Source organism: Sabethes cyaneus, chromosome 3, assembly GCF_943734655.1.
Source record: "Sabethes cyaneus chromosome 3, idSabCyanKW18_F2, whole genome shotgun sequence".
Lineage (NCBI taxonomy): Eukaryota > Metazoa > Arthropoda > Insecta > Diptera > Culicidae > Sabethes > Sabethes cyaneus.
The window spans coordinates 84,743,946-84,757,716 of record NC_071355.1 but is presented as its reverse complement, the minus strand read 5'-3'; the positions used below and the strand labels follow the sequence as shown (position 1 = coordinate 84,757,716).

The 13,771-nt window shown below is 43.6% G+C and overlaps 1 protein-coding gene across 1 annotated transcript; it reads right to left on the bottom strand.

The window, feature by feature from the left end:
- Positions 1-7,204: 7,204 nt before the first annotated feature.
- Positions 7,205-13,333, bottom strand: LOC128739820 (uncharacterized). The gene has a single exon (XM_053835320.1). It carries the CDS (start codon positions 13,331-13,333, stop codon positions 7,205-7,207), a length of 6,129 nt encoding a protein of 2,042 aa, XP_053691295.1.
- Between the last annotated feature and the right edge of the window lie 438 nt (positions 13,334-13,771).

Here is a 13,771-nt window from a genome sequence, read left to right as displayed (position 1 = left end):
TTTCCACCACCGTAGCAAATTTTGCGAGTAAGCTTTTTCCTATTCACATTTTTTTGACGTAGGACTACGTCTTACGGCAAGTTTGAGATAGGGTGTCATTCCAAAAAATCGAAAAATGCGAGCGTCACGAAAAATGAAAGGTTTTAAGCGCTAATAACTCAGCGGTTTTCCGATCAATTTTCAATATTCTTACACCAATCGATCGGAAAATCTTCTAAGAATTGACCCAAATGAAGAAAAGTATGGATTGTTGATGTTGAACTATTGAAAAATTGAAAATAATGAACCTATGTTTTACCAGAGTTCTCGCTTCGTGATTGGTTGGAAGATTCTTTACGATGATCTAAACCTATACCAATTTGATATCTGTGCTTAGGAAGTAAGCCAAAACAAGTAACAAAGTTTCCTCATTTCAACAAGATTTCTTAACACCGCGGTCACCTAGACCATTTTGATGTCCTTGCTTGGGAAGTACTCCAGAGAGAGTGACAAAGCCCCCTCGTGCCAACAGATTTCTTACGAACGCGATTAAACCTAGTCCAATTTGATGTCTGTGTTAGGGAAGTGTGCCAGGAAAAATTGCACAAGTTCGTTGTCCCGACAGATCGCAAATTCTTTACTGCGAGACGATTAAACCTAGACAAATTTGATATCTGTGTTGGAAAAATGTGCTACAGCTGTAGTGTTCAGTTATAATACGACTCTTATGAATACGCATGCTTGCCGTTTCATTAGAAGTGTAGTGAAAAGATGTGCTGTTGATAAAATAGGATTGAATTGGTAAAATCCCTTCAACGTGGGAAACCATGGACAATAAAAACAATCTTTAATTTCAGTGAGGTAGCAGGAAAGCAATAGTTTGTGTTCTTGATTTTGTTAAATTGTTTTCAAATGCACAATCTTTTGAGAATGCAATGTTACTACTTTGATAAATGTTACATACAACGCATGTAGCATGTATATATGTTGCATACAGCATGTATACATGAAGAATCGAATGATTACAAGCATGAATACATGCTACTATCACTACAAAGAAACTTACGTAGTTCTGCGTCACTTATATATGTGGTCGTGTCATGTACACAACCCCTCTGATTTTTTATTTATTTAGTTTTATTTTATTTAGTCTTAAGACGCAGTATAATTTTTCCATCTGTTTCGGTCCATGGCAAGTGGTCTCCAGTTCCGCAGGCACCCAGTACTCGCCAGATCTCGCTCCATTTGGTCTTGCCACCTCACTCGCTGTGCCCCTCTTCTTCTTGTTCCTAACGGATTCGAGGCGAAAACCGTTTTTGCCGGATAGTTGTCCGACATTCTAGTATCATGTCCTGCTCAACGTATCCGTCCAGCTTTAACCACTTTCTAAATACTGGGTTCGACGTAGAAGCACGAACTCGTGGTTCATTCTTCGCCTCCACACACCGTTATCTTGCACTCCGCCAAAGATGGTCCTTGGCACCCGCCGTTCGAAAACTCCGAGTGCTCGTAGATTTTCTTCTAGCAGTGTCCACGTTTCGTGCCCATAGAGGGCAACCGGTCTAATTAGCGTTTTGTACAGTGCACTATATACCGTGAACGTACAATATTCTGCGCAGTTAAGACATTTTTATGATTCTTCCGCTAGTATAAGTATTCTAGACTTAAATTAATAACGGTGATAACAGCAACGTGTAGTGCTACGGTCTATAGTATCTGGGAAAAAACATGGGAATTAAAAGTCGACCAACAATTGAGTATATTTTTTGTTTTGTAAACTTATCCACTGTGCCTAATTCTGCGCACTTTCTTGCCCATGTTCCTAATTCTGCGCACCCAAAAAGTAACAATAAACACTCATACCATGTTGTTTATGTCTTTATACGCTAAAAGCACGTCAAAAATCCGGCATTAGCCATTACCATAAATAAATCCATGATTTGGTGTTCTTGTGCTGTCCAGGCGGCACAGGAATATTGTTATCATTTTGATTGGCTTATTTTAAATATTTTATTGTCGTTAACATATAGGGCGAATTGATTCGGGTTTTCTGCATACTGAATATTACACTTTAGACAAATATTAAAAATTGTGTTTTCATGTAGAAACCACTTCGCCACTGCCTGACAGCTCCATGGACATTAAAAAAAAATCAGAGGGGTTGTGTACAGGACACAACCGTATATATAGGTGACGCAGGACTACGTAAGTCTCTTTGTAGTGATAGTAGCATGTATCCATGCTTGTAATCATTCGATTCTTCATGTGTACATGCTATATGCAACATATATACATGCTACATGCGTTGTATGTAACATTTATCAAAGTAGTAACATTGCATACGTTCAGGCCTCAAAAGATTTCAGAGTTATTTCTATGTACATTTGGAAACAATTTAACAAAATCAAGAACACAAACTATTGCGTTCCTGTTACCTTACACAAATTAAAGATTGTTTTTATTACCCGTGGTTCCCCACGTTGAAGGGATTTTACCAATTCAATCGTATTTTATGAACAGCACATCTTTTCATTGCACTTGTAATGAAACGACAAGCATGCGTATTCATACAGAGTCATAATATAACATTTTTCCAACACAGATATCAAATTCGCCTAGGTTTAATCGTCTCGCAGTAAAGAATTTGCGATCTGTTGGGACAACGTAGTTGTGTTAGTTTTTCTGGCACACTTCTCTAACACAGACATCAAATTGGACTAGGTTTGATCGCGTTCGTAAGAAATCTGTTGGCACGAGGGAGCTTTGACACTCTTTCTGGCGTACTTCCCAAGCAAGGACATCAGAATGGTCTAGGTTTAATCGCGGTGTCCAGAAATCTTGTTGAAATGTGGTAACTCGGTCACTTGTTTTGGCTTACTTCTCAAGCACAGATATCAAATTGGTATAGGTTTAGATCATCATAAAGAATCTTCCAACCAATCACGAAGCGAGAATTCTGGTAAAACATAGGTTCATTATTTTCAATTTTTCAACAGTTCAACATCAAGAATCCATAATTTTCTTCATTTGGGTCAATTCTTAGAAGATTTTCCGATCGATTGGTGTAAGAATATTGAAAATCGATCGGAAAACCGCTGAGCTTTACCGCTCAAAACCTTCGTTTTTCGTGACGCTCGCATTTTTCGATTTTTTGGAATGACACCCTATGTCAAAACTTGCCGTAAGACGTAGTCCTACGTCAAAATTAGAAAACATGGTTCCATAAATTGGCGCTCGTATGTTCGGACCCCGAGTCACAACACAGGATCCTAATCAATGCAATTTAAAGGTTGAATTTTCATGCCTCAATACGTCAGCCATTTGGGTGAGGTATTCTTTCGCGATTTCTTCGAAGGATACATTACTGCGCAGAATTTGGAACATGAATAAAATATCTGAGCCTAAATCTGCGCACTACTGCGTCGCATTTTTCCAACGAAAGCAAGGCATGCAATCACTCTTTTTGTCCAAAACATGACTACAACTAATTATTCTTTCTGACTATGCTGGGTAATTTGATCATTGCAAGGAATTTCGATCATAAATTTGTTAATTTTCTAGCATGACAGGTTTAGCGTTGGCGCTAACGACGTTGTTTTCTGACATATAAAATACTTTTAGTTTCAGTTTAAATTATTTCGCTATCAAATATTGTGGCCCTTTTGTGAATAATGGCGTAATATTCAATAGGCATGTATAAAAAAACAACTCAATGGTCATAGTTATGCGCAATGTTGAAAAATGCATATATTAAGAAAAATGCGCAGAATTAGGAGCGGTCACGGAACTAATTACATTGAAAATATGCGAAAATATTACATTGAAAATATATTCCGGGAGTACCGCAGGGTAGTCATCTAGGGCCATTGCTTTTTGTACTATGTGATGAACAGGCTTCCGGATATGTTGTCCAATGCTACAATCTTAATATACGCAGATGATGTAAAAATCTTTTTACCTATCAAGATAGACAGTGATTGTCTTAAGCTACAACTTGACGTGGATAACATTGGAATATTCTGTTCGAATAGCGGCTTGAACATCTGCCCAGATAAATGCTCCGTTATGACTTTTTCCCGAAAACTACGTCCAATCGAATTTCAATACTCCTACAACGGAATCGTTTTGCCACGCAAGGAAACCATTCGTGACCTAGGAATCATATTTGATCGTTCACTTTCGTTTACAAGTCACATAGACAACGTTATTAAAAACTGCTTAAAGCTATTCGTTCTTGTGAGACGATACGGTCGTGACCTTAAGGATCCATATGCAATACTAGCAATATATGTAGGCCTTGTGCGAAGTCAATTAGACTTTGCAAGTGTAGTTTGGCGTCCGCAATATGTAACCTATATACAACGGATAAAGACATTCCAAAAAAAGTTTGTTCGTTTTGCGTTGCGGAACTTGAGGTGCAATGGAGATGAACTACCGACGTATCACGACCTATGCTCTCTAGTCAACATTGACACAATCCACTGCAGACATAAGATTGCCGACATAGTGTTCTTCACAAACATCCTATCTGGACGAGCCGACAGTCAAATGCTTGCTTCAAGGTTGCACTTAAATCCCAGCCAAGTTGCACTTCGGAATACCCGGGTGTTTAATCCACCTCATCGAAACAGGAATTACTCCCAACATGAGCCAACTTGTCGTTTCATGAAAGCTTTCAACGATCTACAGCATATAGTGAATGATACCATGGCACCAGCGAATATTAAAAATAGGCTTAGCTTGTATTTTAGGGGACAGTTGCATCCCATTTGAGTTTTTGACGTAGGACTACGTCTTACGGTAAGTTTTGAGATAGGGTGTCATTCCAAAAAATCGAAAAATCCGAGCGTCACGAAAAATGAAAGGTTTTGAGCGCTAATAGCTCAGCGGTTTTCCTATCGATTTTCAATATTCTTACACCAATCGATCGGAAAATCTTCTAAGAATTGACCCAAATGAAGAAAAGTGTGGATTCTTGATGTTGAACTCTTGAAAAATTGAAAATAATTAACCTATATTTTACCAGAATTATCGCTTCGTGATTGGTTGGAAGATTCTTTGCGATGATCTAAATCTATACCAATTTGATATCTGTGCTTGGGAAGTACGCCAAAACAAGTGACAGAGCTTCCTCATTTCAACAAGATTTCTTAACACCGCGGTTAAACCTAGACCATTTTGATGTCCTTGCTTGGGAAGTACGCCAGAAAGAGTGACAAAACCCCCTCGTGCCAACAGATTTTTTACGAGCGCGATTAAACCTAGTCCAATTTGATGTCTGTGTTAGGGAAGTGTGCCAGAAAAAATTACACAAGTTCGTTGTCCCAACAGATCGCAAATTCTTTAGACACGGCGAGACGATTAAACCTCGGCGAATTTGATATCTGTGTTGGAAAAAAGTGCTACAGCTGTAGTGTTCGGTTATAATACGACTCTGTATGAAGGTGAAATTAGTCATCATCGAATCTGCCAATTTCAAAAGCAGTTTTTTTGTTTGAAACAAAAATTCGGTTTATGAAAATATATTCGCTGTGTTCAGAATGGCAAGAATAATGCAGTATATACATTTTTATAAACACAATCCCCCTTTTGGGCCGAAAAGCTGCTTCCGAAATTGGGCTTTCCGACGAAAAGTCAATGACTGCTAGTTTCCCGTGAATACGCATGCTTACCGACCGTTTCATTATAAGTGTATTGAAAAGATGTGCTGTTGATAAAATAGGATTGAATTGGTAAAATTCCTTCAACGTGGGGAACCATGGGTAATAAAAACAATCTTTAATTTCAGTAAGGTAGCAGGAAAGCAATAGTTTGTGTTCTTGATTTTGTTAAATTGTTTTCAAATGCACAATCTTTTGAGAATTGAACGTATGCAATGTTACTACTTTGAAAAATGTTACATACATCGCATGTAGCATGTATATAAGTTGCATAGAGCATGTATACATGATGAATCGAATGATTACAAGCATGAATACATGCTACTATCATTACAAAGAGACTTACGTAGTCCTGCGTCACCTATATATGCGGTCGTGTCTTGTACACAACCCCTCTGATTTTTTTTAATAGTTAATGTTCATAGTTACTAAGTACTTTTTTTTATTGGAAAACGGGCTTGAAGCCTAAACCTTAACTGAGCAAATAAATAAAGCTTGTCAAGCAAGGAGGGGTGCAGTGGGGAGGTAATAACGAAAAACTGATAGTTCAAAATGCTAAATTGCAAGCATGCGTGGTAAACGCAGAAAATAATCACGCTAATAATGTTCGCGTGGGACTCTAAATAGGTGGAAACTCCGTAATATAACTATTTAATTTTTTGACTTTTTTAAAATGGCTTATTTTTCAAACTTTTGAAATAGGCAACTTTGACGGCTTGTTACAACATGATATTTTTTTCTATCAAAATTTTATTCCCAAATCATAAAAATATAAACAATTTATCACAAAACCGCTTTTAAGCACGTGCTAAAATGTGAGATTTTATTTTCGGCAATCTTGGCTGCTACTTTATGTGGAGCGCTTCTTATGTGCAGTGTGCACTTTGTATGAAGGCTCAGATTGTTCGACCGCAAGTGTTATTATTACTTACGGAGTCTATTGCTTTGGTTTTTATTGGTTCAGGCTTGCAAAGCCCATTACTAAACCCGCAGTATCGCCGGAGAGCCAACGTAGCTCGAAGGAGCTCTCCTCTCCTATCAGCATACAATCTATCCTATTGTAAACCCCAAAGGGTCTGTTGCAAACGGCAACAACAGAGGGGGATTTCTTCCGCTACTATAATACCAAAATCAGATACGGATTTGTAGGGATAGTAGCGGAAGAAATCCCCCTCTGTTGTTGCCGTTTGCAACATTTTATAATATTCGTTTAGTCCCCTTCTGTAGTTTTTATATTTGTATCTTCGCAACTGGAGCCCAAACGCTACCGTACTTTTGTTCAGGTTATGTAATTTAGTAATAGCACTTGCGTAGGCTACCGATTAATATTAAGGATTTAGATAATCAATTTAAATATAAGCCAATATTAGCAGCAAATTTAATACACTGGATGGGTTTGGGTTTAGTGCCCGAGAATTATTCTCTATGATCGCCTGTGTTATGATGACTCACCAGAATGATGACAGACCTCTTCATCGTCACTGACAACTGCCTGTAGCATCGATCTCGTTGCGAGGTTGATCGACTAATCGAGGGGGCTATTTTACAGTGAGATGCGTGGTCAGCTAGGGATGGCCAACACTCCCCCCGGGTAAGCCGAACGCCTGTTCGCCTTGCTCTCTTCCGCGTCGAACGTCCAGAACCGCCAGTTTTGTTACAGGGCGATCGTATACGCCACTCGCAGTTCTAACTGTCGCTGATCGGATTCGACCGTCCTTGCTGGGATGAGTTGCGATGACCTTACCTTTCGGCCAACAGTTCCTGGGTAGGTTGGAGTCTACGATGACCACTACGTCGTCTAGCGCAATCGGCTTCGTATCGACGAACCATTTCGTCCGTTTTGTGATGTCGGGAAGGTAGTCGGATAACCAGCGCCTCCAGAACTGGTTGGCCAGCGCTTGGGATGTACGCCAGTTTTGCTTCAGGAGGGCTCCGCTGTCATCCAAAGAAGTAAAGGGTTTCGAACCATCGGATGACCCCACTAGAAAGTCATTCGGTGTGAGTGCTGGTGACGAATCCTCATCGATGGGCACATGGGTGAGCGGTCGGGAATTAAGTGTAGCTTCCACCTCCGTGAGCATGCTTCTCAATACCTCTTCGGATGGTTTTGTCAGAGGACAGATGGCCATTAAGTTTTTCTTCACACTTCGAATCAGCCGCTCCCAGCTACCGCCCATATGGGGAGCCAGAGGCGGGTTGAAGTGCCAACTCGTCTCAGCGGTTACGAAGTTGCTGCTAATTTGGTCGTAGTCAACTGCGTCCTGAAGCTTTTGGAGTTCTCGACTAGCGCCAATGAAATTGGTCCCCCGGTCGCTTCTAATCGTTCTTGGAGTACCGCGACGAATGATAAAGCTTCGGAGTGCAATTATGCACGAGTTGGTGCTTAGCGAGCTGACCAATTCTATGTGAATCGCTCGCACCGTGAGACAGATAACGATCATTCCCCACCTCTTCTCCGTTCTGCGGCCTATTACGACCTCCATGGGCCCGAAGTAGTCTACGCCCACGTGTGTGAAGGGCTGTGTGTAAGCTGCTAGCCGTTCTGCGGGAAGGTCGGCCATAATTGGAGGTTGTGGGACCGTGGATTCGTTTTTGCACCTTTGGCAGTGTTTTCTGACGGTTGCGTACTGGACGCGAATGCGAGGAATGACGTATCGTTGACGTAGTTCGTTCACGACAGTGTCATGGTTTTGATGATTGAACTTTTCGTGGTAGTGGGTAATCAACAGGGTGGTCACAGGGTGTACGGGAAGGATTACCGGTCGTTTTTTTTCTTCGGTAACGTAGTCGCAGGCAGATATTCTACTACGCATCCGCATTACTCCGCGGTCATCCAGCCAGGGTGATAGCTTGTACAGTTGGCTATTTTTGGGGATGATTCTATCCGCATCGTTTCGGTTTTTGGTAAGTCGGACTATCTCGTCGGGGTAGCCTTCTCGTTGAGCTAGGCGGAACAGAGAACCTTCGGCCTCGTACAGTTCCTCTCTGGATAATGGGCCGCCTACGGCATGCTTTTTCAATCTCTTGCGATGGCAATTTGCGATGAAACGGTGCACGTAAGCGGTTACGTTGGTTAGCCGTTTCCAGTTTGAGAAATTCGAGATGGTGATGACGGAATCGGGAGCGAGGTGATGAGCCACAAAGGAGGGCCGCAACTCGTTGACTGTATGTGCGGACTTTGAGGGAACCTGGGGCCATTCCGCTTCACTGTGGTAGAGGAAGTCGGGACCTCGGAACCATCTGGATTTCGGGGTAGTGTCGGGCTGCGTTTCCCACTTGGTGCCATCGTCTGCTACATTCAGTTTTGACGGTACCCAGCGCCAATCTGCTGCTTCTGTAACGTCGAGTATTTCGCTAACCCGAAAGGCAACGAATGTGTTGAATCGTCGGTGATCTGAATTTATCCAGCTTAGTACGTCGCGTGAGTCGGTCCAATAAAATTTGCGGTGTATTGGGGTTAAGAGGGATTGCGTAACCGTTCGTACCAACCTAGCACCTATGAGAGCTGCTTGTAACTCCAGCCTCGGGATGGAGTGGAATCTTAAGGGTGCCACCCTTGTTTTGGCCGCAACTAAAGAGCAGCAGATAGCATCATGGTATTCAAAGCGGAGGAACAGAGCTGCAGCTATACCATTCTCACTGGCATCTACAAATAGATGCAATTGTACATCAGAATTGCTAGGAATCGCTGGCGACCGAAGACACCGTGGAATTCTGACGTCTTCTATATCAGGTAACACTTTCAACCATTTTAGCCATTTTTCGTACAGAGTGTCGGGGATCTCCTCATCCCATTGAACGCCGGCTCGCCACACTTCTTGGAGAAGAACTTTGAGAAACATAAGAAAGTGCGAGATCAAACCTAGAGGATCGAAGATGGTCATGAGAACCTGCAGCATCTGTCGTTTTGTCGGCCGACAACGTCCGGTAAGCAGATCAGGATTGTAGCGATTCCATCCTATTTTGTACACGAACTCGTCGGATGTTGTGCACCACCACATGCCGAGCACTTTCTCCGTAGCCATTGGTCCCACTGATAAATCCATACTCTTCTCTGCAGTACTGGTCTCATTTAAGACAGTCAACACTCGTCGCGAGTTGCTCGTCCAGTTACGAATTTCAAATCCACCCGCAGAATGCAATTGTCGAACTTCTTGTGCCAGACGAATAGCATGCTCAGGCGTCTCGGTACTGAACATCGCGTCGTCCACGTAATGGCGTTTCTTTATGATGTCGACTGCCTCTGGAAACTCTCCTATAAAGCGTTCCGCGTTTACATTTTTTACGTACTGAGCGCAAGCTGGGGAGCAACTAGCTCCGAACGACATTACGTTCATTACGTACACCTTGATCTCGCCAGCATCGTCCTTCCAAAAGAACCGATGACATTGTTGATCTTCCTCTCGCATAAGAACCTGGTGGAACATCTCCTTTATATCCCCTGTTACGCCCACACGATATTCACGGAATTGCAGCAGTATCGCAAACAAGGAGCACAGCTGGTCGGGGCCTGTTAACAGAGTTGAGTTTAGAGAAACACCGAAGACTTTTGCAGCACCGTCCCATACGATTCTAATTTTCCCAGGCTTATTGTGGTTAAAAACCGGAAAGACGGGCAAATACCACACTCTTGGATAGTTCCTGCTCAGCTCTTCATCGGTAAGTTTACGCACGTATCCTTTGGCTTGGTACTCCAACATCTTCTGCTGCAGAGTACGGGCTAGTTCCGAGTCTTTCTGCAACCGCTTTTCGAGGTTGTGGTAACGACGTAGTGCCATTTCCTTATTGTCTGGCAAACGGACACCATCGTATCGCCATAAAAGCCCGGTTTCGTACCGAGTACCATTGAATTTGGTAAGCGATTGAAGAAGTGAGCCGGCTCGTTGATCTTCTGTTGACAGCAAATCTTTACTCATTTTCATAATGCCCAGACTATCTATCGAGAAATACTCCTTGACCATTTGATGTACGCCTTCATCAGATTGATGACCGCAATCACTGACGTGAAACGTATAGTGGACGAAGTTTGAGGCAGTATCGGCGCTACATCCACCACAGATTGTCCACCCAAGTCTAGTTTTGACGGCAATAGGTTGATCCAAGCTTCCTTCCTTACTTTTAAGTACGAGGCTGACTGGAGCATGTTTTAGGCCGATAAGGATCTTCGGGCGAACATCAGAATACGATTCGATGGGCAAGTTCCGACAGTGCGGATACTGTTGGGCAATCTCGTTCATGTCGAGGGATTGGAATGGCAATATAAGCCGTTTCACGGTCCGGACTCCCTTGAGTTCAAACTGCTTGGCATGATTCTGAGTTCCAGTGATTTTCAGGTCCACCACACACGAGCTCTCCTCGTTACGTTCGGTACCTGCTGTCCATCGAAGGCGAAGCGGGCTGACAGGACCCTCTAGGTTTAATTGGTCAGCTAGATCTTGATCCATCAGAGTTATAGCGGAGCCCTCATCGAGAAAGGCGTACGTTCGGGTACATTCACCGTTTCCATACAGAATAACAGGAAGATAACGAAATAGTACGGCATTAGCCGCAGACTGGTGTGTGTTGCATCCGTGTGCTGTACTAGTTCCTGCTAGGTTGGCGGGTGGGGCAGAAGTTGACGGCTTGCTCGGTATGTAGTTTAGCGACCTATTGTCGTTGTGAAGCAGCTCGTGATGATAGAAGGTGCAACCGTCTTTCCCACATGGCTTTGCGTTGCATTTCCCTTCGTGGCGGCAGAGACAGCGACGACACAATCCAAATTCTCTCACGGCAGCCCACTTAGAATCTCGAGAGAGCTGAAGAAAGCGTGGACAGTTCGACGCCGACATACACCCTTCGCAGCACACCGGGCAACTGTAGGTACTAGGCTTCTTCGATGTATTTTCGTTAGCACTTGACTCGGAGTGAGTATACAGGAAAGTACTAGTCTTCCTTGACGGGTTGGTCACGGTTTTTGGTGGGTCGTTTTGCAGTGGTATAGACGGTATCGTTAAGACGCTGGCTGCTTCTGCAAGTGAGAACAGCCATTCCCCAAAGGTTGCTAGGTTTACCCTCGGAAGCGTTAGGCGGTATCGAGCCCATTCTAGCTTCAGAGTTGGCGGTAGCTTGGTTACCAATTGGTGGAGAAAGGAGACGTTGTACATATAGTCCTCTAAACCGCATGCATCGACCGTTGCGCAGAAGTTCTGCACTTTAACCGCGAGATCAACTAGCATCTCCAACTTGTCTTCTTTGATCACCGGAATAGCATTTATTTTTACAATCAGCGAGTTAACTATCGCTTCAGGCTGACCATATAGCACCCTCAACGTGTTCATTACATTGGCTACATTCGTCGGATGCATCAGGCAGCTCTTAACAGCCTCGTATGCCGTTCCCCTGAGGCACTTTTGCAGGCGGATTATGTTTTCTTCATTAGAGTAACCACACATTGCTGTGGTACTCTCGAACGTGGAGACGAAGATCGGCCAATCTTCAGGGTTTCCAGAGAACGGCGGGAGATCTTTAGAAACAGCCTGCCTAGAGGCGAGTTGGATTTGCGAAGGAGGAGTATTGTTGTGCCAGCTCTGTTGTAGATTATACGATGGGTGATTGCCGTTACCACGTAGATATGACACGTTGCTTTGGCGAGCGACTGGCTGTCCCAGCTGGAGGTGATCGCGCGTTGCTTGAAGTCCTGGTTCAGGTATGCAAGAAGATCCGATTCCAGGGGAATTTGATACAACTTCGTAAAAGCTTCTAGCCCCATACAATGGGGTACTGTTTGGATTCCCGGGGTGTTGGGGGCCGATACGAGGCTGTCGTTCGCCTGCATACGCAGTGGAATGCTTAACTGTACCGAAATCACGGACCACCTGATTATCACGTACACCATGCGTGTTGCGACGTCCATCGACAGGATTGAGCAGGTTAGAGGGTGTTCCACCGTTGACAGTAGAATTCCCTTTAGGGATAAATGGTTCGGTTGCACATTCAGTCACCTTCCCGTCAGGCCCGAGATCGTTAACATCCTCAACCCATCTCCGAACTCGGCTACTAGCTTTGCTGTGGCCCGAGCAGGAACGTTTCGACATTTGCTCCAGCAACTCATACTTCTCCTTCAGGTAATCGCGGTGTTTTTTGGCTTGTGCCTCTTCGAAGGCCCGTTCCTCCTCCAGCTTCATTAATTGCAGCTTCAGTCGTGTCTGAGATGACGCTTTGGAAGATGCTGGCTTCTGAGGTACTTGCTGCGACTTCACAGAGCGCGCGTCATCACTGGCGGAGACCACTATCACCTTTGGTACACCGGTACGTTGCTGGTGCTTTGCATTCCGATCCACAGATGGCGCCTTAGTGCCTTGCATCCGTTCTTCAATGGCACTGACTTCTAGGCTGACCACTCCTATGCGATGACCCGATGTCGAATGTTGTTGCTGAGTTGCCTTGGCAGATTGGCATTTGTGGCAAACCCAGCTCTGGTTTTCGACCTCTTCAGTGACACCCGCACACATGAAATGGCTCCACTTGTCGCATTCGTCGCACTGGACCATGTCCATGGTGTCAGGGTTATCGCAAACCTGACACGAACACCCTTGATTGCTTCCACTAGCAGACGGCTCCAACATATCACCCACTGTGACCACCTCAACCACTTGTTTCCTCTCACTGTTTGACTGTTTGTCGTTCGCGGACGATTTACTTCGTGAACCGGGCATGATTCGACTCACTCGCGTAAACGAATATTATAAATCGTCCGCTACTATAATACCAAAATCAGATACGGATTTGTAGGGATAGTAGCGGAAGAAATCCCCCTCTGTTGTTGCCGTTTGCAACATTTTATAATATTCGTTTAGTCCCCTTCTGTAGTTTTTATATTTGTATCTTCGCAACTGGAGCCCAAACGCTACCGTACTTTTGTTCAGGTTATGTAATTTAGTAATAGCACTTGCGTAGGCTACCGATTAATATTAAGGATTTAGATAATCAATTTAAATATAAGCCAATATTAGCAGCAAATTTAATACACTGGATGGGTTTGGGTTTAGTGCCCGAGAATTATTCTCTATGATCGCCTGTGTTATGATGACTCACCAGAATGATGACAGACCTCTTCATCGTCACTGACAACTGCCTGTAGCATCGATCTCGTT